Source organism: Danio aesculapii, chromosome 19 (genome assembly GCF_903798145.1).
Source record: "Danio aesculapii chromosome 19, fDanAes4.1, whole genome shotgun sequence".
Taxonomy (NCBI): domain Eukaryota; kingdom Metazoa; phylum Chordata; class Actinopteri; order Cypriniformes; family Danionidae; genus Danio; species Danio aesculapii.
The window spans coordinates 40102416-40126954 of record NC_079453.1 but is presented as its reverse complement, the minus strand read 5'-3'; the positions used below and the strand labels follow the sequence as shown (position 1 = coordinate 40126954).

The window sequence follows — 24539 nt, the reverse complement described above, 5'->3', positions numbered from 1 at the left end:
CATGGCGTCTACTGCTTCAGAAGCATTAATAGACAAATTAATATCAAAGAAAATTAGAAATTAGATTAGATATTTTCCCCAAATCGCACAGCCCTAATGTGAACGTTGGCATCCAATCACTGATAGACACCAAACAAGTGGACTGAGACTCCAGAAAAGACCATGGTCCTCTTCTAAACAAACCGTATTGATTTGAACTTAAATATATTTTCTTCATGGACCACAGATATAAACAAAACAAAACAGGAGGATGAGGTGTGACAAGATGACACTCTAAAAAGGACAGAATGCTTGAGCAAAATGTTGTTGTTTTTTGGTCAAATCAAACTTGCTTATTCGTTACAGGCTTCATAAATGTGTTTCATTGCAGTAGATCTTTGCATATATGCAACAGTGGAATTTTGGCTTCTTTCCACATTTGTAAACTATTTGCAAGTTCTCAGCCAGTAAAAATAACATGCCATTATTACACCTATTATAAGACAATTCAGCCAAGCTCACACCATTATTTTGGATGTTCAACAAAATATTCAGCTAAAAGACAATAATACTATATAAATAAATGTTTTTTTTGGAGGGGGGGGGGGGTGCACAGTGGCTCAGTGGTTAGCACTGTTGCCTCATAGCAAGAAGGTTGCTGGTTTGAGTCTTGGCTGGGTCAGTTAGCATTCCTGTGTGGAGTTTACATGTTCTCTCTGTGTTGGCGTGGGTTTCCTCCAGGTGCTCTGGTTTCCCCGACAAGTCCGAAGACATGCAGTACAGGTGAATTTTATAAATTAAATTGTCCACAGTGTATATGTGTGAATGAGTGTGCATGGGTGTTTCCCAGTACTGAGTTTACAGCTGGAAGGGTATCCGCTGTGTAAAAGTTGGCGGTTCATTCCACTGTGTTGACCCCTGATGAATAAAGGGACTAAGCCGAAGCAAAATGAATGAATAAATGTTTGTTTGTCCAGAACAAACAGACCAAAAGGACAAGTGTGAACACCCCTTAAGGAAAGTTTTTAATGCAACCCCCTTTATTTTTACATTGGAGACAGACCCTAATTCATTTATGATCTCTTTTAAAACTTTAAAAACTCAGCACACTCTCTTCCCTGGGTACACAGGAGTGTTTTTTCCCCCAAATAAACCCGTGGGAGTGGAAAAATGCATGGTTTATCTGATGATAAAACCATCTGCTGCTAATGCAGGGGGAGACAAGGTGAAGAGACATTTGCTAAGAAATACATGGACACAGACTATTCCCATTTGCCAGATTGGCACATATTCCCATCAAGAATTAAACTTGGTTTTAACAAACCAACATTCAAACAAACCAGCTCCAGCCTTGACTGAAAAGAAAGACATCAGAAAAAGAAAAAAAAAAGATAAATGCTCCTTTGGAAAAGAATGATTGCAAAACAGCTGTAATTGAAGGTTAAACAGTGCCGCAGACATGATTACAAATGCCACAGACCCGATTATAAATCTCTCTGGATTGCTCTCCGCTAGTGTTTGATGTGTCTCTCGGGTTCTCAGGTATAGCTGTAACCAAAACGCTCTGTTCTTTCTGGAACATTGGGTATATGCATGCATCCACATAGCAAAAATGCTTTTCTTGCTTAGAGTATATTTATAATAAGGTCGATGTCAGTTCATGCATTTACTAACATGAACAAACAATGAACAACATGTAATAAAGTATTTGGTCATGTTAGTTAACGTTAATAAAGTCATTCATGGGCGACACGGTGGCTCAGCGGTTAGCACTGTCACGTCACATCAAGAAGGTCGCTGGTACGAGCACCGGCTGGGTCAGTTAGCATTTCTGTGTGGAGTTTGCATTTTCTTCCTGTGTTCGTGTTGGTCTCCTCAGGGTGCTCTGGTTTCCCCCACAGTCCAAAGACATGCGGTATAGGTGAATTGAATAAACTAAATTGGCCGTAGTGTATGTGTGTGAATGAGTGTGTATGGATGTTTCCTAGTACTGGGTTGCATCTAGAAGGGCATCCGCTGCATAAAACATATGCTGGATAAGTTGGCAGGTCATTCCGCTGTGGCAACCTCTGATTAATAAAGGGGCTAAGCCAAAGGAAAATAAATGAATGAATGAAAGTGATTCATTGTTAGTTCATGTAAACTCACGGTGGATTAACTAATGTTAACAAGCATGAATGTAGTTGTTGATAATGCATTAGTAAATGTTGAACTATGATTAATTAATAAATGCTGTACAAGTATTCTTTAATATTAGTTAATGCTAGTAAGTACATGAACTAATTAAATCTTATTGTAAAGTGTGATCAAGTTTTTTCGTCTAGTTTTTGGTCCAAATATCTTAAATCAAGAAACATAGAAGCAATAAAAATATTTTGTTTTCAGAAATAATAAGTAAAAATAAAGGGAGTTTTCCCCTTAAAACAAGCTAAAATATCTGCCAGTGAGGTAAGAACTATAATCTTGTTTTTGGTAAAAATATGTTTATTTTACTTACACTGTTAAAATCGATCACGTGAATTTACTTAAAAAATAGAGTGATCTCGTTGCCTTATAATTATTAAGTTAACAGACTACGTGCGTAATTATACAATTAAGTTTGTTTAAATAAAAAATCCAACCCAGGCTCATTCTGATTTGATTTGATTTATTTTTTAAACAGAAATATCATACATAAAATATTTTTAACAAAAAATACATTTCAACCCAGGCTCATTCTGAAAATGGACTGCTATATACATTTTTGGAGAGTGCCAAAAACATCCCAGGAGCTACGTTTTTGTATTGCCGTTTTTGTTTTTGTGAATCCATCAGAGGCCACTGTGTGCGCTTTTTCAGATCTCAAATTTCTCTCATGAGTGCCATTTGTGCCTGCTGTTCTCACGTAAATCCACCAGTGGCCGTTGTTGACTGGCTGACTGACTGACCCACCCTCCTCCTTCCCTAAACCCAACCAATAGTGTTTTCAAAAGCACTGACTGACCCGCCCATCCTCTTCCCTAAACCCAACCGACAGTTTTGAAAAGCAATCCATAAAAAGAAAAGCCCTCGCCTTTTACCACGTTTTTGATTTTACCACATTCTCACCCTGTTATCTACTTGTTTGTTTTATTTTTTGACCTCTGTTTTTTTCTTACCTGCTTTCTGGAACCGTTTTTTCCCAAACTCAAACCCGGTCGTTGCGGTCAACTTCTTTCTGCGTCTCAAGTCCGCCAACGTACATGGTGAGCTACTGGACAAACTGGTGAAAGCTGTCCATATGGAGGTAAGCAGTAAGCAGCTGGTAAGTGCGAAAAAGAACAGCATCATACCACCCCGCAGTGTTCGTTTTAAAGACAAAATGCAGCTATCCGTACTTCTGACTACATACAGGCTCCTACACACTGGGACGCGTTTTGTTTGCCTTTATCGTCAGCGTTTTTCCACATTCAAACCCAAGCGATTTTCACTGGCATGGAGCAGAAGAGTATGCAAAATCACTCCTTGACATTAGATGGCGCTACACAACTTAAAGCTTATGACACCCGCTTGTAACACAGAAGAAGACAGAACGTTGACACGCTTGTTGTTAAAGTTACTGGCGATTCGAGCAAGCATGGATGGTTCAAGTAGCAGCTCCAGCTCTAGCGATGAAGAAATGATTATTGTTCACCAGTGCATTAAGCAGCTCCACGTTCATATCACCTCTGGGTGTCTTTTTCAATGTGCGCTCGCATTGACAGTTTTGCGCTTGGTGTCCCCAAGTTGTTTACTTTAACTTCAGAAGCTCCATGCTTGTGAATAAAAGTGCCAATCTGATCGGTGGAGAAAAAAAACAAGCATGAGGCCTTTCTTTGAAAATGATGTTTTTATGCCCGGTGTCACATTGGCGCCCTTTATTTAGTCACAAGGTTTTAAACGTTGACGGAAAATGCAAGCAAATAGCGTCCCTGTGTGAACGGGCCTAAATTCGCGATCTCCAAAAATGTATATAGGGCTACGTTTTGAGAATGAGCCTATGTTGGTAAAATCACTTAATTTAGATTATTTGTAATATCAAATTTAAACTTATTTAGAAAATGCTACTTGATTTATTTATTTATTTTAAATATTTGGACTGGAAACAACAAAATCTTTTGCTGCAATGCGATATTCAGCCTAACTTTCTGTTTAACTTTGTAGGCTGTTTATGATGTCCCAACATTAGTCCTTCACATCAGTGACTCCTTTAGCACCCTCCATTCCTAAAATAATGCGTTTTACAGCCTCTCATAACCCAGTGATTAGCTGACAGCACTGTATGCGTAAAATAGGAATGAAAATACTTCTTGTTTGCGCTGTTCAGAAGAGAGCGAGAGAGTTTAACGCTCCCTCTTTCCCCAAGCTCTCAGGCTCTGACATGAAACAACACTACGCTCCTTCCTGACAGCCTCCTTCCTGTCAGCGGCCTGCAGAACAAAATGACTAGACGTTTCAACAATAGCTAATTACAGCGCTTGTTTATAAAAAAAAAATGCACATTGTCATTTTTTAGCCATTCTTTTAGATGGTCCTGATATATATATATATATTTTTGGGGGGGTTGTTTTGTTTCTGCATGCATAGATTGATTGTAACTATCAATCTTTCATTTTAAAAACTGTGGTGCATTTGTAGCCCACATACAGTACTTGATTCCCCCAACTAACGCTTTTGTCATGTCGACTATAGACATTCACTTCAGATTGCCGGGCACTGAGCCAAAACCCAATGCGAGAGAGACTCTTTCCTTTATCTGCACAGTCCAGCTGTTCCCCTTGCACTACAAACAAAGTGAAAAGAGAACAAAACAAGCACAAGCTTTAATTTCCATTCTTTTTTTTCTGTGCTTGGAACCGAATGGTAATGAGAAATTGCCCGGAGGCATTGAATACAGGTAATGGAGTATCTCCGTCTCGCTCACCTGAAATGGATGCTGTCTTGTTTACAAGAACGCTGTTGATTTCGCTGAGAGAAGTGAGGTAGAGCTTTTGTAAATAACTTATTTGGAATGATAGAAACAGACATGTGGGCAGCCGGTGAAAGAATGTAGAGTGTTTCTCATCTTCAGGTGATAGTGTTATTTTTTGCACAACACCTTCACTTTCAGTGCTTCAGCTGATATTGTGCCTACAGGTGCTGTGACCTCAGTCTGAGGATGCAGATTAGGTGTTGCCTGCACAAACATCACCGGCGGCATGAAATTTACAAGAAAGCCTTAAAAGGGCCAAGGAGAAGACCTCACCCCTCAGGCTTTCTGACTAGTACATCAATCTGACAGGTTCATGTTCAGACATGCCTGTGAGGGTCACTTTGAGCAAGCAAGCATGCCTGTAAACAGGGACGTGAGGTGGTTTTGGTTCTGTGAGCAGATGTAAACACATTTGAGGCATACTTGATAGTCCATTTGGTTTCATGTGAATCTTACAAGCAGCAGAACGTGCTGAATACTGTATGAATCCCTGCAATAATGGTACAGTTGAATTCAGAATTATTAGCCCCCTGTATATTTTTTCCAAGATTTTTTTTGATGACAGTAAATAATATTTTACTAGATATTTTTCAAGATACTAGTATTCAGCTTAAAGTGCAATTTAATGGCTTAACTAGGTTAATTGGGTTAATCAGGCAGGTTGTTTAGGCAAATCGTTGTAAACAATGGTTTGTTCTGTAGCCAATCACAAAGAATAATGCTTAAGGGGGCTAATAATATTGACCATAATTTTTTTTTTATTTATTTATTTTTTTTTACTTAAAACTGCTTTTATTCTAGTTTATTTAGGATTATTTTGTTGTAGGATTGTAACTTTTGAAAGTTATGCATTACAATTAGGCATGGGCCGGTATAAGATTCTGATGGCATGGTAACCTTGCATAAAATATCAAGGTTTTACGGTTTCACTGTATTGTAATTAGTTCTTTTAAAATGTCAGGGTTAAAAAACAACAACTTTTTCTTCATTAAACACAATACATTTAATTTTAAGAAACATTTAAATATTTAGGCATTTTTATTTTAAATATGTCAGACAAAAAATAAATAAATCACTGACTATCTTCATTAGTTTCAAAAAGAGATTTCATAACAACTTGAAAAGCATGTTCGGATAGCTTTCTTTTCATTCATTTATTCATTCATTCATTCATTCATTCATTCATTTTCTTTTCAGCTTAGTCCCTGCATTAATCGGAGGTCGCCACAGTGCTGCCAGCTTTCTTTTCTTTGGATATAAAGTAAAGCCACTGGACTGTTCAGGTCTATAGCATGCTTGTATGTTGGTGTATAAGTGACTTGTTTTTCAAATCGTGGGATGACTCGTAGCTTTTGATCTGGACGATCCTTTTGCTGTAAGTACTGTTGCCCTTAAAACCTAATGAAATGGTTGAAACGCATTTAAAACAAACAAAAACATACATATACCTCAGGAACGGTATAAAAGAAAATGTTTGTGATTTCAAAACCTTTTGCAAACCGCTCTAAACCTTGAAACTGGTTATTTTCCCATACCTAATTACAATATTGAGTTATTCCCCAAAAAATTACTTTTAGTTACTTTTATTATTACCTGTCTGAGGCTTGATCTCTTTTCAGAACTTGTTTTTCTTAATAGAGGAGTTCTACAATTAACAGCGCACTGTATAACCTACACCTTCATTTACCTTTAAAAACACATGAAAAAAATATATTTTAGGATGAAGTTATCTGAGAACTTCCTGACCCCACAGCTTAACATGCTGTATATACAGATTATTGAACATTTTAAAGCAATGTGTTTGCTACTTTTGTACTATTTTGTACTATTAAAATCACTGTCCATTGAGACTATAATCCCCTTTTCCTTTTCAAAATAATGAACACATTCTCTGATTGACTACATGATTCATTGTGACTACTTTAATTTTAAATTTACTAAAAAGTAACTTGCATTACAATTTCAAAAAAGCAACTCAAATATTATTACTTATTTTTAAAAGTAATGCGTTGTTTTTCTTGTTATTATGTAACTCCCTTCGGAACTGTTATTTCGTCACCCCCAACACTGATCGAAAATACTGTGAAAAATTCCTTGCTCTGTTAAACATCATTTAGAAAATATTTAAAAAAGGAAAAAAAAATCACAGGAGGGCTGATAATTATGACTTCAACTGTACATGTAAGACAATAACTTATTGGAAAAAATTGTCTGTTAACTGTGATTTTGTGTAATTTTTTTATTTATTTATTTATTTTTTTTGTACGGTATTGTTGATATGTGTAGAATGGGATAAAACCTTACCCTTGCACCATCTACTCTGTTCACTACCATTTAAATCTTTGAAAACATTGATTTAATTTAGCAAATAAAGCATTAAATTGACAATATATTACAGTAATGACAATTATAATGTTACAGTTGATTTCTATTTCAAAGAATTCCTTATTCATCTAAGATTCCTGAAATACATATCAATATTTCACAATCATTCCACACATTTTATGTAGTTATTTGGTTTTTATTATGGTATTTCATTCATTCATTCATTTTTCTTCGGCTTAAGTCCCTTGATTTATCATTGGTTGCCACAGCGGAATGAATCTCCAACTTATCCAACATATGTTTTACACAGCGTATGCCCTTCCAGCTGCAACCCAGTAATGGGAACCATCCATCCACACTCATCCACACACATACACTACTGCCAATTTTATTCATTCATTCATTCATTTTTTTTTCAACTTAGTCCCTTTATTAATCAGGGGTCGCCACAGCAGAATGAACCGCCAACTTATCCAGCATATGTTTTACGCAGCGGATGCTTTTCCTGCCGCAACCCAACACTGGGAAACACCCATATACTCCTGCATTCACACACATACATTACGGCTAATTTAGCTTATTCAATTCACCTACCACATGTCTTTGGACTGTGGGGGAAACCGGAGCATCTGGAGGAAACCCACGCGAACACGGGGAGAACATGCAAACTCCACACAGAAATGGCAACTGGCCCAGCCGGGGCTCAAACCAGCGACCTTCTTGCTGTGAGGCGACAGTGCTAACCACTGAGCTACCGTGTCGCAATTATGGTATTTGTAATCAAGTAAATGGTGCATTGTTGAGCGTTAAACACTCATCCCAAAATTAGCTTGAATGACTTGACTTATAAGTAGGCCCACACAGAATCTGCGCGCAAAATTTTTTCGCAGATTTATGCAGATTTTTAGTCCGTCATGGAGTTTATTTATGTGTAAATGTGTGTAAACTTATATTTATTCAGTTTTTAAATTAATTTCAGTAGTATTATTAACAAATATGAAAATGTTCATATGATTTATTTAGAAATACAGTTCGTAAAGTAATATTTTCTATTTTTAAGTAGACATATTATATGAGAGACCTGCTTTACTTACGAAATAAGTGGATCTAATTGGGTTTGCATTGTAAACATTAAATAAAAGTTATCAAAGGTATTATTTTTATTTTATATATTAAGTTTTTAGTTACGACTACTTATAAGACTTGACTTATATCCCACAATGAAATTCCTTTCATACCCAGTGTGATGCATGTCTTTATTGACTTAATTGTTGAATTTGTTTAAACCAAACTGGATTAAAAAGGAAAAGTAACCATTTAAATTTCAAAGTGATAACTGGATGCCACTTCAGGAATTATCGTCTGGCATTTTTAAAAAAGACTAATAGGCAATATCCAGCATACACTGTGCATTTTTCTTCTTTTCTGCTAGAAATGGCACTTTTACTGAGAGGGACAGATGGACACTACTATAATGTTAATCGTCAAACGTCATGGCTTACAAAGCTTTATTGGAAATGCCTTGGATCATTACCACAATTTATACTCTAAAAATCACCCATCCAACCTAATAGGCACCATTATTAATCTGGCTGTTAACTGCTGAATTGATTATGACTGGTCCCACATGCTTTTTTTTTATACACTTTCTGGCAATTATTGCAGATGTACAGTATGGTATCAAATGTAAAAAGTGGCAGCCCTTAAGAATGTGCTTAAAACAGTATTTGTTAATACACCTGTTTACTGAGTTGGTATTGATCTGCTTATGTAGTTTCCTTCTCATCTGTTCACTTATTCTTTTTTTTTCGGCTGTAGGAGCTGAAGGAGGGAGTCATGAGGGTCATCTGCTCCTCTCTGGTGCTTCTCACCATCTGCTTGGGTCACTGGGGTCGACTGGCATCAGCTGAAGGTGAGGGCCTGCTCTCTAAATCAAAGAAAGAATTTGTTAAAGGCTAGTTCAAACAGCCACCAGTTTGCATGTTTAATTCATACTACTTCCAATATAATGTTATGAAGTTTTAAAGGAACTGTTGAAAGAGTAGCTCTGCCATAATTGATATATAATTGATATCAGTTACTCACATTCATGCCTTTTTAAACCCAAAGGATTTCTCTATTTTTTGGTCTATGAAACATAGAAGATAAAAGTGTAATGGCCCCTATTGTTAACCCCTATGGAGACTGACACTGTCATGCTTCAGAAAGCTGTGTGAAACTATTTATTTTGTGCATTAAGTTACCAATCATATCATTGTGTTTATATTACAATAAAGACTACAACCAACTCAAATAGAACCAACTCGAAAACCAGTTTGATTAATGAAGCATTTAGTTAAACGGATTTACAATTGTATATTCATATTTTTTATGCATTTGGCAGACTCTTTTATCCAAAGCGACTCCAGTAGCATTCACGTACACATTTCTTCAGTTCCTGCATTCCCTGTAAATCAAACCCATGTCTTTGGCATTTCTAATGCCATGCTATGTTGTTTGGTTGTTTGGTTGGTCTGTGGTGCATGTATCCACTATCATATGGCTTCAGAAGATATGGATTTGAAGTTTTATGGCTGCATGTATGATACCATTGTATTTTTTATACACTGAAGCTTGAAGTCATCATTATGATTACATGAACAAGAGCTATCATCAACATTTTTTAGTTTAAAATATTGAATACAATATCCTTTGGATGAAATAAAGTCATATGTTTTGAACAACATATACATTTTAAGTCAGAATTATTAGCCCTCCTGAATTATTAGCCCCCTGTATGTTTTTTTTCTCAAATTCTGTTTAACGAAATGATTTTTTTAACACATTTCTAAACATAATAGTTTTATTAACTCATTTCTAATAACTGATTTCTGTTATCTTTGTCATGATGACAGAAGGGTTGGGTCGATAGACGATGCCATCATCCATCGCCGATAGACATTACAATGCTGAGTCGGCATTGCAATCCTCCACCCCGCCCCCGTCGCAGCGGCAACCTGCTAGTGAAAAATACACCCCGAAAAATATAGGCCCCGTTTACACTAATACGTCTTTAAATTGCCATTTCAGAATGAAAACGATCCTCGACCACACTGGTGTTCCATCTAAAATCTACACTCACTACATTTCTGAAAATGCACATCACGTAACCCCCCACACACACACATGCAAACACAGACATACACACTGTCATGCACTGCAGTGTAGGCTATGCGCTCGTCCAACTCTGAGCTCCAGCAGTTACCCCAGAAAGCAGTGCACGTCGGACAGTTTATCAACGATGTACCGCTGGAACGCGTCTCATTATAGTTGTTAAATGTTATATTTAATTAATCTTGTCTCTATCTATTGACTCTTCGGTCTTTTGGATCTATCAGGTATCGTGTCACAGCATCAGACACTGCTTCAATCTTTCGCTTTCATGCTTGTACTTAGTAATTTTAGTGAAAGCCTCAGATACTTTCGGTTGATTCCTGTTGGTTGTTCACCATTTTAGCGACCAAGTTTGTCGACGCCATTATAACGACACAGATCGTTCTGCCTATTCATGCCAGAGTCCCGCGGAAAAAGTGATTGGCAGGTGGTTATTTGTGTGTAACGTATCTTTATTTATTTATGATTTGGTTGTGGATAAAACAAACACCATGCGGGTCAGGTAGTTGAAACGGTAGGCTACAAATAATTAATTCGTTATGAATTAATTAATTATTCAGAAATAATTTATTCACCGCCGCCTATGACGACTATGCCATTGTCCATTTTACTAGATACTTTTCAAGATACTAATATTCAGCTTAAAGTGACATTTAAAGGCCTAATTAGGTTAATTAGAGTAATTAGCATACCTGCCAACATTCCCGTTTTCCCGTGAGTCTCCGCTATTTCAGACCCATCTCCCACCATCCGTTTTGTTTTTTCTTTCGGAAAACTCCTGTAATATCACCCTGTCCCTTATACTCAGCGTTTTGGTACAGTCTGTAACATCCTGGCTTGCCAACTGTGGTATAGTACCTATCCAATCGCAGCTGCTCGCTGCTTCTGTTGCTCTGCAATAACACTTCAGAAACGCTAGCTGGCAGTAGGTGTTTATGTTCCTCTGTGTTGAGTTCTTCGCTGGTGTTTTGTTTTTTCTGAAAGCTACCTTACTTTACAAGTGTTTTAAACTCGCTCATTTTGAAGCTGGGATCGGCAGACGTCCAACAACTTTAATCATAAGGTAAACACAAAACAACAGTCTCCATCCGGAGCACCTTCACGGGACGCCACACTTGTAAACACTTGCTGCATCCAGGTCGACCAATCACAGAGCTTGTGCCATAGCATACGCTTGACGCAGAGGAATAAATCAGCCTTTACTAACACCACAGTACAGTTACTAACCTGGTTATTCAGACCAGGGGCGGACTGGCCTTAGGGAGCACCGGCCTGACACTGGCCTGCCCCCCCACCGCTCTTCACTTTCTAGATCGCATCAGATGTGGCCTGACTACCTGTAACTTTGGTCCTGTGGAAAATGTTTTCCCAGTCCGCCCCTGATTCAGACTAACACACACCGTCATTTTGGAGGCAAAGGTTTGCAGGAATGGTAATTAGGCAAGTCATGGTATAACAATGGTATGTTCAGTAGACAATTGAAAAACATATTGCTTAAGTGGGCTAATATTATTGAACTTAAAATGGTTTTAAAAAATTAAACTGCTATTATTCTTGCTGAAATAAAACAAATAAGACTTTCTTCAGAAGAAAAAATATTATAGGAAATACTGTGAAAAATTCCTTGCTATGAAAAAAAAAAAACACAGTAATGCTAATCGTTTTGAATAAATGTGTTCTGTAATGCTGAACATGCAGTATTTAGAGTAAGCTAGCAAAACTTGAATCTAACCAAAGTACTCATTGCTCCTTATTTTACAATTTCCTTACAACCCTTGTACTTTTATAAGGTCTGTTAATGCTTAAAATGAAAAAAAGAGCAGGGTATAAAAAATAAAATCCCAAAGAATGAGGAACTGTGGAAAATGGCTCAGGGAATAAAGGCTGATGCCATGCCTTGTTCTCTAGAATGCCAGGGCCAGTACCAAAAGTATGGCGATGGAAATTTGGGCAATGTCCATCTTTCCCCCTTACTGTCTATCACAGTAGTATTGCAGTGAGACGTTGAAGGCAGTTTTTTAAACATTACATTATTTTTCAGTGTAGTTGGCTCATTTTTAAGATGTTTGAAGAGTTTTGAAGTCCTTCATAATGGAACAACTTAGGTATGTATCAACGGTCATATTGGTATCATATGATAAATCATTATTTTTAATCTGTCTGATAAGGTAATGAGGTTGATATATATTAAAGGCAACCTATTATGCAAAAATAATTTTTTATAAAGGGTTTAAACACAGTTGTGTGGCAACAGTCTGTGAATATAACCAGCTTCTAATGGTAAAATGTATTAATTTTATTTTTTATACTCACACTTCATGAAAACAGTCTGCAGAAACACTTTGATTGGCATTCACTTTGTACATGTCATCAGATGGTGGAAGCCCCACCCATTAGTGATGATCTCTCCTTCATTAGCATAGGACATTAGTCTTTTTTATGAATCTGCCGCTATGTTGAGGCATAGGCATTTGTAACCCCACCCCCTTTTGAAAAGAGGGCCAGGAGCACAATCTCATTTGAATTTAAAGCGACAGTCACCAAAATAGCACTAAAAGGGGCAGTTTCGAGGAGTTATAAAACATCTTTTGTGGGGTATTTTGAGCTGAAACTTCACATACACACACCCCTTAGGGACATCAGAGATTTATTATACATCTTGTAAAAATGAGCATAATATATCCTCTGTAAAACCAATAAATGATGTATTATCTCTACAAGTTGCGAGTCACTGGTTTTAATTGGTACTGTCTATGTGATAAAACATTTAAATTTAATAACGTTTAATGACTTTTTTTTATTCTTGTGTCAAAATTTGTATGTTTGTGTATTGAAAGATAGATAATAGATTTAGATAAGATGACATTAAATCAGCTCTCTTTCTGTGCTGAACAGCAACCAGAGTTCTCTCTCTCCTACTGACAGCATGATTCAGCATGCTCAACTGGCCGAAAATCCTCCAACAGAGTTCAACTCTTTGCTGACAGAGTGCAACACACTGTATAAACTAAGCTGACCAATGCTCAGTGACAATTGTTGGTCAGTGTTTGACCATCGGTTTGCCAGGGCACTAATGTTAGGATATATGGGAAGCTGTACCTGTTTAGAGTCAGAAATTCTTGTTTTAACTCTGTAAGGACTTGTTCTCTATCATCCATCATCACTTTATTCTCTTTCAACTTTTTTTTACACATTTGCTTGTTAGGCTTTTCTCAAGCTGGGTCTCTGTGGGGTTTGAGGCAGGGATAAGGAATGCCAACACTTCTAGTCTTTTATTGTATTATATAATAATGCTGTTTTATCCTCTTATTATAAAAAAGCTAGCCTGATTGAATGTAACCACTTCTTTCGAAACATTAACACCTCTGTTTTCTTCTTATATTCTTTCACAGATTGAAAATGCGATTATGCTTCCATTCTACAGTTGTAGGCTAAACATCTTTAGAAACATTCAAGCATGTGGTCATTAAGGAGTGTTCCCAGCAAGAATAAATATAATGATTATTATAATTTTCCCTTCGGCTTAGTCCTTTTCTTCATCAGGGGTCACCACAGCGGAATGAACCGCCAACTTATCCAGCATATGTTTTACTCAGTGAATACCCTTCCAGCTGCAACCCAGTACTGGGAAACATCCATACACACTCATTCACACTCAAACACTATGGCCAATTAAGTTTATTCAGTTTAGCTGTAGCACATGTCTTTGGACTGTGGGGGAAACCAGAGCACCACTCCACACAGAAATGCCAGCTGGGACTCGAACCAGCGACCTTCTTGCTGTGAGGTGGCAGTGCTAACCACTGAGCCTCTGTCGGCAAAAAAAATATATCCCCCAATTTTAATGATATTGGCAGCGGAAAAAACGCAACCCAGGCTCATTGCGGATATGTACTCAGATCTACATTTCTGGGGACAGCGAAATGCATAACCAGAGGTATGTCTGCTCGCAGTTAATGTTTTTGCAAATCCACCAGAGGCCGATGTGTACACTTTTTACTTTTTGATGATCTCAAATTTCTCTTGCATGTCCTCTTCTATTGTGTAAATCTACCAGAGGGTGCAATATACACTTCAGCCGACCGGGCCAGTTTGCTGACTGACCCACCCACCCCCTTCCCTAAACCCAACCAATAATGTTTTGAAAAGCAATATAGAAAAAGAAAATCTGTCGCATCTGCATGATTTCACCACATTTTCAACCTGTTGTTTATTTATTTATTTATTTTTTGTCGTGTTTGTTCTAACTGGTTTATGACTCGAACTCTGTCGCAAGCTACTGGGCAAACTGGTAACACCGGGCAAGTTGTAAAAGTTACATCCTTCGTTTTAAAGATGAAATGCAGCCACACGTACATCTGACTACATAATTCGTAGACAGGGGTACATATCCACAATGAGCCTGTGTTTAAGAAAATGTTATGGTTAGCACTGTCGCCTCACAGCAAGAAGGTTGCTGGTTCGAGTCCCAGCTGGGTCAGTTTGCATGTTCTCTGGGTCCTGAGGGTGCTCCGGTTTCCCCCACAGTCCAAAAACGTGGTATACGTGAATTGAATAAGCTTAACTGCCCTTGGTGTTTGTGTGTGACTGAGTATGTATGGATGTTTCCCAGTACTGGGTTGCAGCTGGAAGGGCATCCACTGTTTAAAACATATGCTGGATAAGTTCATTCCGCTGTGGTGACCCTGATGAATAAAGCTACTAAGTCGAAGGAAAATGAATGAATGAATGTTCTGCGATATTTGCTTCACATGTGACTGATCATAATAGCATTGTTATAGTCATTGTTTTTTAAAGTAAATAGGCTTTTGAAGTGAACATGAAATCAAAACGGATGCTATTACTTGATGCATGTTTAAAAAATATATATGTACTTGGCTTTTTGCATGATTCGGATTTTTATGACTCCTATAACTTTTTCCCTCATGCATTTCTGTTCTGATTGCACCATTTACCATTTCATCACCATGTGAAACTGCGCTCAGAAGTGTTGCATGATTGCATGAGCTAACAAACTAACCCCACAAAAAAACCTTTTTCCCTGCATTCATCCACCTCCAATTACCCCGTGCTTGTGTTTCACAGGGTGGATGGCAGATCTCTGGGATGTCTTTTTCTCACCCCCAGCTGTGCACATCCCAATTGACTTTCTCCTTAATGAGTTTCTCCAGGCCAACCGAGACCTAAAAATATACAAACACAATATGCAATCAGGGACAAAATAGAGCAGAGGCCGCAGGAGTGATTCTGAACAAGAGTACCATGCGGTATTTCACATTTATGAGCCTTGAAGATAATGCTAATGAGGAGACACTTTGACTGAATCCAGGCAAGGTGATATGTTTTGTCTTCCAACTTTTTACTTTTACACTTTTTAAAACAGATGTGTTTTAATATGATTATTTTGGAAGGTGAAAGAGTTTCTAAAATATTTCCAAGTACCTCAGTAGTGTCTAACAGTCTCTAATGAAGGTGTATATCTCCAAACTAAACAACCCAGGCTCATTCTGAAAATGTACCCCTATATACATTTCTGGAGAGTGCCAAATACATACCAATTGGCAAATACAGTGCCAATTGGCATGCTGTCCAAGGAGAGAGCCCTGAGCTCATAAGGTCCTTGAGCACAGGGCTCCCTCCCATTTGCAAGGCAGGAGTTTGTGCTCAGGTAGATCTTGAGAACTCCCCTGCTGTAGTAGCTAATGAACAGATAGTGATTGCTCTTAAGAGATAACTACTTACTAGGAGCATGTCTATGGTCCCGATTTTGGATTAGTCAATTAAACTAAACGCTGCACAGAAACGTCAGCTGGCTTGGTAAGGACTAGAACCAGTGACATTCTTGCTGTGAGGCAACAGTGCTAACCACTGGGCCACTGTGCCACCCATCTAGGAAAGGAGGAGGAGTAGGGGTGGAAGGGGGGATTCTTCAAAACGAAGATGGCTGTAATTTGGAACTTAGGGTATTTGTAGTGGCTTAGGAATCGTCTGATTGGTGAATTATCAATTGGATACTGTGGGACCAGTCGCAAGCATTCATAAGCACGTGATCCTCTCTAAATTGGTTTATGAATAATCTTCACTTCGCAAATCCATTAGAGGCTGCTGTGTATGCTTTTTGATTATCTCAAACTTCTCTCATGCATGTTGTTTATGCATACTCTACTTGTGTAAATCCACCAGAGGGCGCAGCAACACACTATTCAGCTGATCAGCTTGCTGTCGACTGACTGACTGACTGACATGCCCACCCCTTTCCTAAACCCAACCGATAGTGCTTTCAAAAGCTAATCTATAAAAAGAAACTCGTCAATTTTATCACATTTTCAGATTTTACCATGCTCTCAGCCTGTTGTTTTATTTTTTATTTATTTTTCTGCTTTTGTTTCAACTGGTTTCTGGAACTGTTCTTTCCACCCCTTCATCGCAGTCCACATCCCTCATTCACCTCACCTTGGCTACGTTGTTTCACTTTCTTAACAATAAAATGAAAACATGGTATAAGGAACTGTTTATTTTCATTTTGAGATTAACTTAACAGACACCAAAAATGTTGAGGTGTTGTGTAGCTGCATATCTAAATGACCGTCATTTTCACTGTATGCATATTTATAACAAAAAGGAGCCTATAACATAACTGCCTCCTTTCATTTTCAGTGAAAATACGAAACATACCCTTTTTTTTGCTCAATATTAGTTTTAATAATCAATAATGACCATTATAAAAGGAAAACATACCATAAGTTTATACATTATAGGAAATAAATGCAAGCAATCAGTCAAATGTGCAGAATCAGTGTCCCCGGTTACATTAATTAATATATTAACTTATCTTTGCGCTCAGCCAAAACACGTTACCTGAGAACAGGTGTTAGATTCAAAACACCAAAGTCGGGGAGTAGGTCGTTAGATACAGACAACAAGATGAATTAAATGTCACGTTTAACAAATATAATGAGATTAGATCCAGCGGAAGATGCTTGATGAACAGTCCAACGTGCATGCCAGAGTGTGTGTGTGCGGTCATGTGATGACGTTTTCAGCGATAAAGTGTGGACGGAGAGTTGTTCAGAAACGCTGGGTGAAACGCCAGTGTGGACGCGAATCGTTTTCTCTCTAAAATGCCGTTTTAAAACTAAAACATATTAGTTTAACCGGGGCCTAATACCCAAATGGACCATCAAAATAAAGTGTTACCTTTTGTACTAGAATTTACAGGACCAGTCCTGACAATAGATCTCTTTAAAGGGCACCTGTGGTGAAAAATCTACTTTTCAAGCTGTTTGGACAGACATATGTGTAGGTGTAGTGTATAGACCGTCATATTGGGGTGATATACACACTCCCAGTCCTTTTTTTTATATAACAATATAAAAACGGTGGACCAATTTAAGCGGTTTTCAGACCGACCGCAAGTTGACGTAGGAGTTCGGTCCCCCCGCCAACCGAAGTGATTGACAGCTGCGTATTAACATGTCCCGGTAGTCATGTGTATAATTATATTAACAAGTCAGGACGTGCGCAAAGCGACAGGGAATAAAAGGTCTGTTCAGTTTGCTAGGATTATCAATCATCATCAAATGTGATCAAGAGTAAGTTTAAAATGTTTTAAAACAGAGCACGTGTGTAATGAATTACAGCAATTTACTTCAGCTTTACTTTATCACCACAGCCGTGTGTCAGAACAATTATAAAAGAAGACGCTTCAATCCTGCTTTGTGGACATTAAATCAGGTTTATTTTGTACATTAACATAACAGAAATCCATACAACAGTGAATAGTAACCTGTACTAACAAGCTAAACACGCGCGCTGTCTGTGTGCGTGAACTTTGTAATGACATTGTGTCTGACGTATCGTTGCAACTCCCCAACAAATGCATCAAATACTCATTGGTAAAGCTCTTACTGTAGTATTTCTCACAAACGTTATATGAGATCTTCTTCTTTTATGTCTGTCTGATGTCTGAGGCAGCCGAGGGAGGAGATTAAGGCATGCTGAAAAACATAGAAACGGTGGGCGGGGAAGACTAGCTTTAAAGGTCAATACAACAAAATCGCCACCTGATGCTAAAAGGTATAAAATAGAAACTTATAAAAGGTATAATAAATAATCTGATGGGTGTTTTGAGCTGAAACTTTACAGACACATTCTGGAGACACAAAAGACTTATATTAAGGGCTAACCTAGGTGCCCTTTAAACTATTAAAAAAGACACTTTTTTCAAAAAATTTTAACATCAAAATTTGCTCAACCATATGCAATCCAAACCATAATGCAATCCAACAGTATAAAAACATATTTACAAAACAAATGCTAATTTACAGCTTTTTACAGTGGAGGATTTTTGAAAATATGATCTATACATTTTGTATATTTTTACTTTTAAATAAAATTGTGAACAGGGCGATGCAATAGCACAGTAGGTAGTGCTGTCGCCTCACAGCAAGAAGGTCACTGGTTCGAGCCTCGGCTGGGTCAGTTACCGTTTCTGTGTGGAGTTTGCATGTTCTCCCTGCATTTGCGTGGGTTTCCTCCAGATGCTCCGGTTTCCCCCACAGTCCAAAGAGATGCGGTACAGGTGAATTGGGTAGGCTAAATTGTCTATAATATATGTATGTGTGCAAATGAGTGTGGATGGGTTTCCCAGTGATGGGTTGTGGCTGGAAGGGCATCCGCTGCGTAAAAACATGCTGGATAAGTTGGCGGTTGATTACACTGTAGCAACCCCAGATTAATAAAGGGACTAAGCCGAAAAGAAAATGAATGATTGAATAGAATTGTGAACGTGATCAAAATCAATGTTATTTAATGCTCCAAAATATAATGACAACCTTTTCAATAATTCACATTTGTGTGAAGGTGATTTTTTTTTTTTACTTTTACCCTTTTTTTAAATGCATGTCTATTTATATATCTTTGGAAAAGTAAAGGAGTTTTTATTTCCAAGAACGTCAGAAGAGTCTAACAGCCTCTAGTGAAAGCGGCTTGTACAGGTGCATATCTCCAAATTAAAAGAATGCTGAATCGTAACGTCTGAAACCCTAAACCCCACTCCACTTCAAACTCCAGCTCTTTCTGCAATGCTTGATGATGTGTCTGTTCTCCGTGCGTTTGAAATGCACCTCTCCTCCTCCCGCATTCAACTTTCCATCATTGCCCCGGGAGCGAGAGCCGCCTCCAGCTTTCCTATCTCCTCCCTGACATCTCCGCATCTTAATCCCGCCTTTTTTGCTCTGTGTGAAAGCTGAGGGTCTTTGTAGAACGGAGAAGAAAAGGGATTTAGCAGAGTCTGTCTGATTTCAAAAAGCGAAAATGCGAGAACAATTCAAAATGAATTCTTTATCTGTCAGACAAGTTTTTTTGTTGGAGACATTTCCCCCCTATCTGGATGTGCTGAGTTAGCTGTGGAGAGATTCAGGTGGTGTAGATCTAAAAAGAGCTCTTTGTAACTTGACAGGGGAAGAATACGAGTTGGAAAACCCATCAGCTGCTCTCCGGTGCCACTAGGAGCCCGACAAGACTCTGAGCTGCTGCTCTCTGTTATTGCTTGAGCTTCTCATACTCATCTGATCTCTGAAACATCTAAGTGAGAGTTTCGCTACACTGCAGTGCACTAATGCACTTTGATTGATGCATGCGTCTTTGAGCCAATCAAACTACGCTGATTAAAAACTCTCCTCGTCTCAGACGCCTCTGACGTGCTTCTTCAAAAAAAGTTTTTTTTTCAAACGTCTTGCACTAAACTGAACTTTTTAGCTTTGTTGTTGATCATAAAAAACACATGGGAAGACATGCATAATCATAATGCTCATTCAACATGTTTAATGGGTTTTTTATTGAAAGAAAATGTTCACAGATTTTACATTAAAAAAATTTGTCACTTCATTTTAAGTTAAAACCATTAACTAAGACTTTACAGCTCAGTATTTTCCTAATTTTCTGCTTATTAATAGTAATTAAGGCAGTAGTTGGGTTTAGTTATTGGTTAAGATTAGAGATGTAGAATAAAATCATGCAGAATATGTACTAATACTAATTGACAGCCAATATCACAATAATAGCCAGGTATTAAGCTATTCATCATTGTCTAGTCATTGTCATCATTGCCATATTCATCAACTACTGTAGTTTTTTATTTTAAAAGTGTATATATATATATATATATATATATATATATATATGCAAGCACCTTAGTGTATAAGTGCAAGCACCACTGACATTATACAGCCATATTGCACTGCTATGAGTTGCATTTATACGACTGTTCGACGGCATAATATATATAAACTTTTTAAATCAAAAAACTACAGTAGTTGATGAATATGGCAATGATGACAATGACTAGACAATGAATATATATATATATATATATATATATATATATATATATATATATATATATATATATATATATATATATAAATATATATATATATATATATATATATATATATATATATATAAATATATATATATATATATATATATATATATATATATGACAAAATCAAACACGGTCTAAAAATCCTTTTGTACGAGGAACTACTTTCTTCTGCCATTCATTCACATCTGCAGCTGACGTCAGAACAGCAGAAGCCATTGCTACTTCACCAACGTCACTTTAGAGCTATGTATTTGAATAATTCTCTAGTGTAATGTCTAAAGTGATGACAAAACTGGTGATTTTGCTGACATTTTAATATTATAAGGCTGAATGCCATGAAATGCCATCATTCTACAGATATTTCCCAGTAATTCTCTGTTGCAATCGAGAGATCACAATAATTAAACGCGAAAAAGCCAACGCAAAGCAAACACTTCCAGATTATTGTTGTGTTTGCGATAAGAAAAAACACTAAAACGTTCTTTATACTGAACTAGTCTGCAGTAGCGAAAACCAGTTTAATAATGATTTGATCAACTGTAGTTAGAAATTAAGCTGTTTTTCTCTTCAAATGGCTTATTATGCGGTCTCTGTCACATAGTGGATGAACAACTTCAACTGTCTTTGCTTTGCTCAGTATGACAGGCTGATGGCCGCCAGCACGCTGAATCTCTGAAATTATAAATATTGAAAATAGGCACTATCTTTATAAATAAACTGCATTGTTGCAATCTAAACAACTACATTCTTGCCTACAAAAGCCTCGGAAGTACATTATGTTGTCCAACAGCTGCAATATTTGTCAAAATGTAGTGAGTTTATTGATCTGCTGTTACTCACTGTGGGCGGAGTAACCAATTCATGTTGGTAGTTGCATTGTAAGTCATTGTAAGTCATATATATATATATAGTTCAAACAATGACTTACAATCAACTACCAATCCACAATGCATGGGTTCTTTCACACTAGCACTTTTGGTCCACACCCAGGTTCGTTTGATGTTAGAGTACGGTACGTTTAGCTAGTGTGAACGTTGTCTTCTGAACTTGGATGTGCACCCATGAACTGTACCCGAGTCCGCCTGAAAGAGGGGATCTGGGGTGGTTTGTGCGAACTCTGGTACGGTTCACTTCTGATATAAATGCAATTGTACCAAATAACTTCTGGTACAATAAATTCTACTCTTGGCAATCCACACAAATCATCAGGATTATTTTAAAAAATACTTATGGCTGGTAAACTTGTGCCACCACTGCTGCCCCCTTAAATAACACACCTTCATAAAGTGCAAACAGTAGAATATTTCCTAGAATAAATCCATTCATACTATCTACCTTAGCTGAACCTTTTGAAAGCTAGGTCTTGTTCATATGTCGTCCATCAGCTGAAAGTGCGTCAGACCACCTGTCAGTGTCTTTGCCACCATCAGTAAGATTGGTAGTGTGATTCCCCCAGAGACGTGAATGTTATTTTTAGCTTCATTTATATTTGAGATGCTGTCTGTCTCCCTAAGACAATCTGATCGCCTCAACTCGTTCAACTCATGTTCAGGACTAAGTTTTGACAGGACACCTTGTGATCTGTTGTACAAGATGCTTTATGCAAAAACCTTTCACCGGTGGCAGGACGAGATCTGCTGCAACTTGACTGCTGTTCTGTGTTTCTACAGGTGTCAGTTGCCCGTCCATACAGGTAGAAGACTGGAAGTTTCCTCAAACTGCCAGACACAACATTACAGGTAAAGACAGCCGCTAATGGAAATACATGCAGTTGAAGTCAGATTTATTAGCCCTCCTAAATTTTTTACCCCCACTGTATATTTTTCCACCTATTTCTGTTTAAAGGAAAGATTTTTTTCAACACATTTCTAAACATAATCAGTTTTAAAATGAATTTCTTTTATTTTGGCCAGGATGATAGTACCTAATATTTTGCTAAATGTTTTTCAAGATACTTCTATACAGCTTAAAATGCCATTTAAAGGCTTAACTAGATTAATTAGGCAAGTTAGGGTAGACAATCAAAAAAAGCTTAAGGGGTCTAATAACACTGACCTTAAAATGTTTGTTTTTTTTCATTAAAAATTGATATTATTCTAGCTGAAATGGAGAAAGACCTTCTCCAGAGGAAAAAAAATATTATAGGAAATACTGTGAAAAAAAATCCTTGCTCTGTTAAACATCATTTGGGAAACGTTTAAAAAAAAAAGAATAAAATAATAATTTTGACTTCAGCTGTACATGCACATACATACTTGTATACTTAGTTTACTGGGACACTCCATAGGCACATTTTAATTTTAACCTGTAAAAATGGCTCTACACCACCTAAACCCAATCCTCACAGGAAACCTGTGCCAAATTTTGAATGTGAAAAACCTTGTTAAGTATGATTTTTAAAGTTTTGAATTACAGGGACATATGGCGTGTCCCTGTAAACCATATTAATTGAATACAGCTAGGTCATATATATTTCAGTATACAATTTTGTGTCCCTGTAAACCATATAAACCTGAAAAGGGTTGATTTTTTTTATCTTTGCCATGATGACAGTACATAATATCTTACTAGATATTTTTCAAGATAATTTTAACTTCAAGTGTACATACACACACATACTTGTATACATGGTTTACAGGGACAGTCCATTGGTGTATTGTATATTATACAGTAAAATTGGCTCTACACCATTTCTATCCCTAAACTCAATCCTCACAGTAAACCTGTGGCACATTTTGAACGTGAAAAACCTTAAGTATGATTTTTAAAGTTTTGAATTACAGGGACATAAGGTGTGTCCCTGTAAACCTCCTTAATTAAGTACAACTAGGTCATATCTATTTTAATATACAATTTTGTGTGCCCGTAAACCATATAAACCTTAAAAAAAGTCAGATTTGTTGCTTAATAAAAATGCCATATCACCACTCTCACTTTAAATGCAAGAACACATCTTGTACTCACAATTCCCTTATTCTGAACACAGTATATCCAGAAATCGAAAAGATGTTCATTTTACATAATTATGTGAATGTTCTGCCATTTGCAATCATTCCAGCACTTTAATACACTTAAATTAAGCATATAAAGCAGTCTCGGGGCACAGAATCTGTCTATGAGCTGGAAGATATAGATATTCACAATATTACGGCTCTTCCTTTGGTTTTACATGAATTGAAAACTGCTGCAGCTGCTGCAGTATTAAGAATCCATCTTTAGACTTCTTTGAATTGGAAACTGTCACAGCAGAGCTGATACATGGCGTAGGACATGTCAGGTAGCAGCCAGCTGATTTATAAGCCTGTGGGGTGGTAAATGGATTGATCGCCTGATCTGCAGGTTTCAATCTGGCACGCCGATTCTCTCTGCTGATGAACAGTGAGGTCAAGAAAATCCGAAACCCAAGAGGTCCTGTCATCCTCCGCCTAGGCAAAACCCAACTCATCCAACCTACAAAGTAAGTTTTTTAATATTTTTGTTTTTTGTTTTTGTTTTTTTACCTGATTAGTTTGGAGCATTTGTTTTGAAACATGAGACATTAATCTGCAGTATCAGACCTGTATCGGTATCAGTACATCACTTTTTGCATCCCTTTGTACTACCCACTTTTGCATTTGAGTACATAAGCACAGTATCACCTAGATATCGGTATCAGTGCATAGCCAATTTTTGCCAAAAGCATACATGTGTACGGTTTCAGACCCGATACAGATACAAATATCGGCA

General features: G+C 37.4%; 1 protein-coding gene across 1 annotated transcript in view; it reads left to right on the top strand.

Annotated features, from left to right (window-relative positions):
• The window catches only part of col16a1 (collagen, type XVI, alpha 1), a 149544-nt gene that overhangs the window by 2490 nt on the left and 122515 nt on the right, over positions 1-24539 (top strand). Inside the window, 3 exon segments of the mRNA XM_056479385.1 lie at positions 9092-9185; positions 22484-22552; positions 24153-24270. Of these exon segments, the coding sequence (XP_056335360.1) occupies positions 9110-9185; positions 22484-22552; positions 24153-24270 (263 nt within the window). The 5' untranslated portion in view covers positions 9092-9109.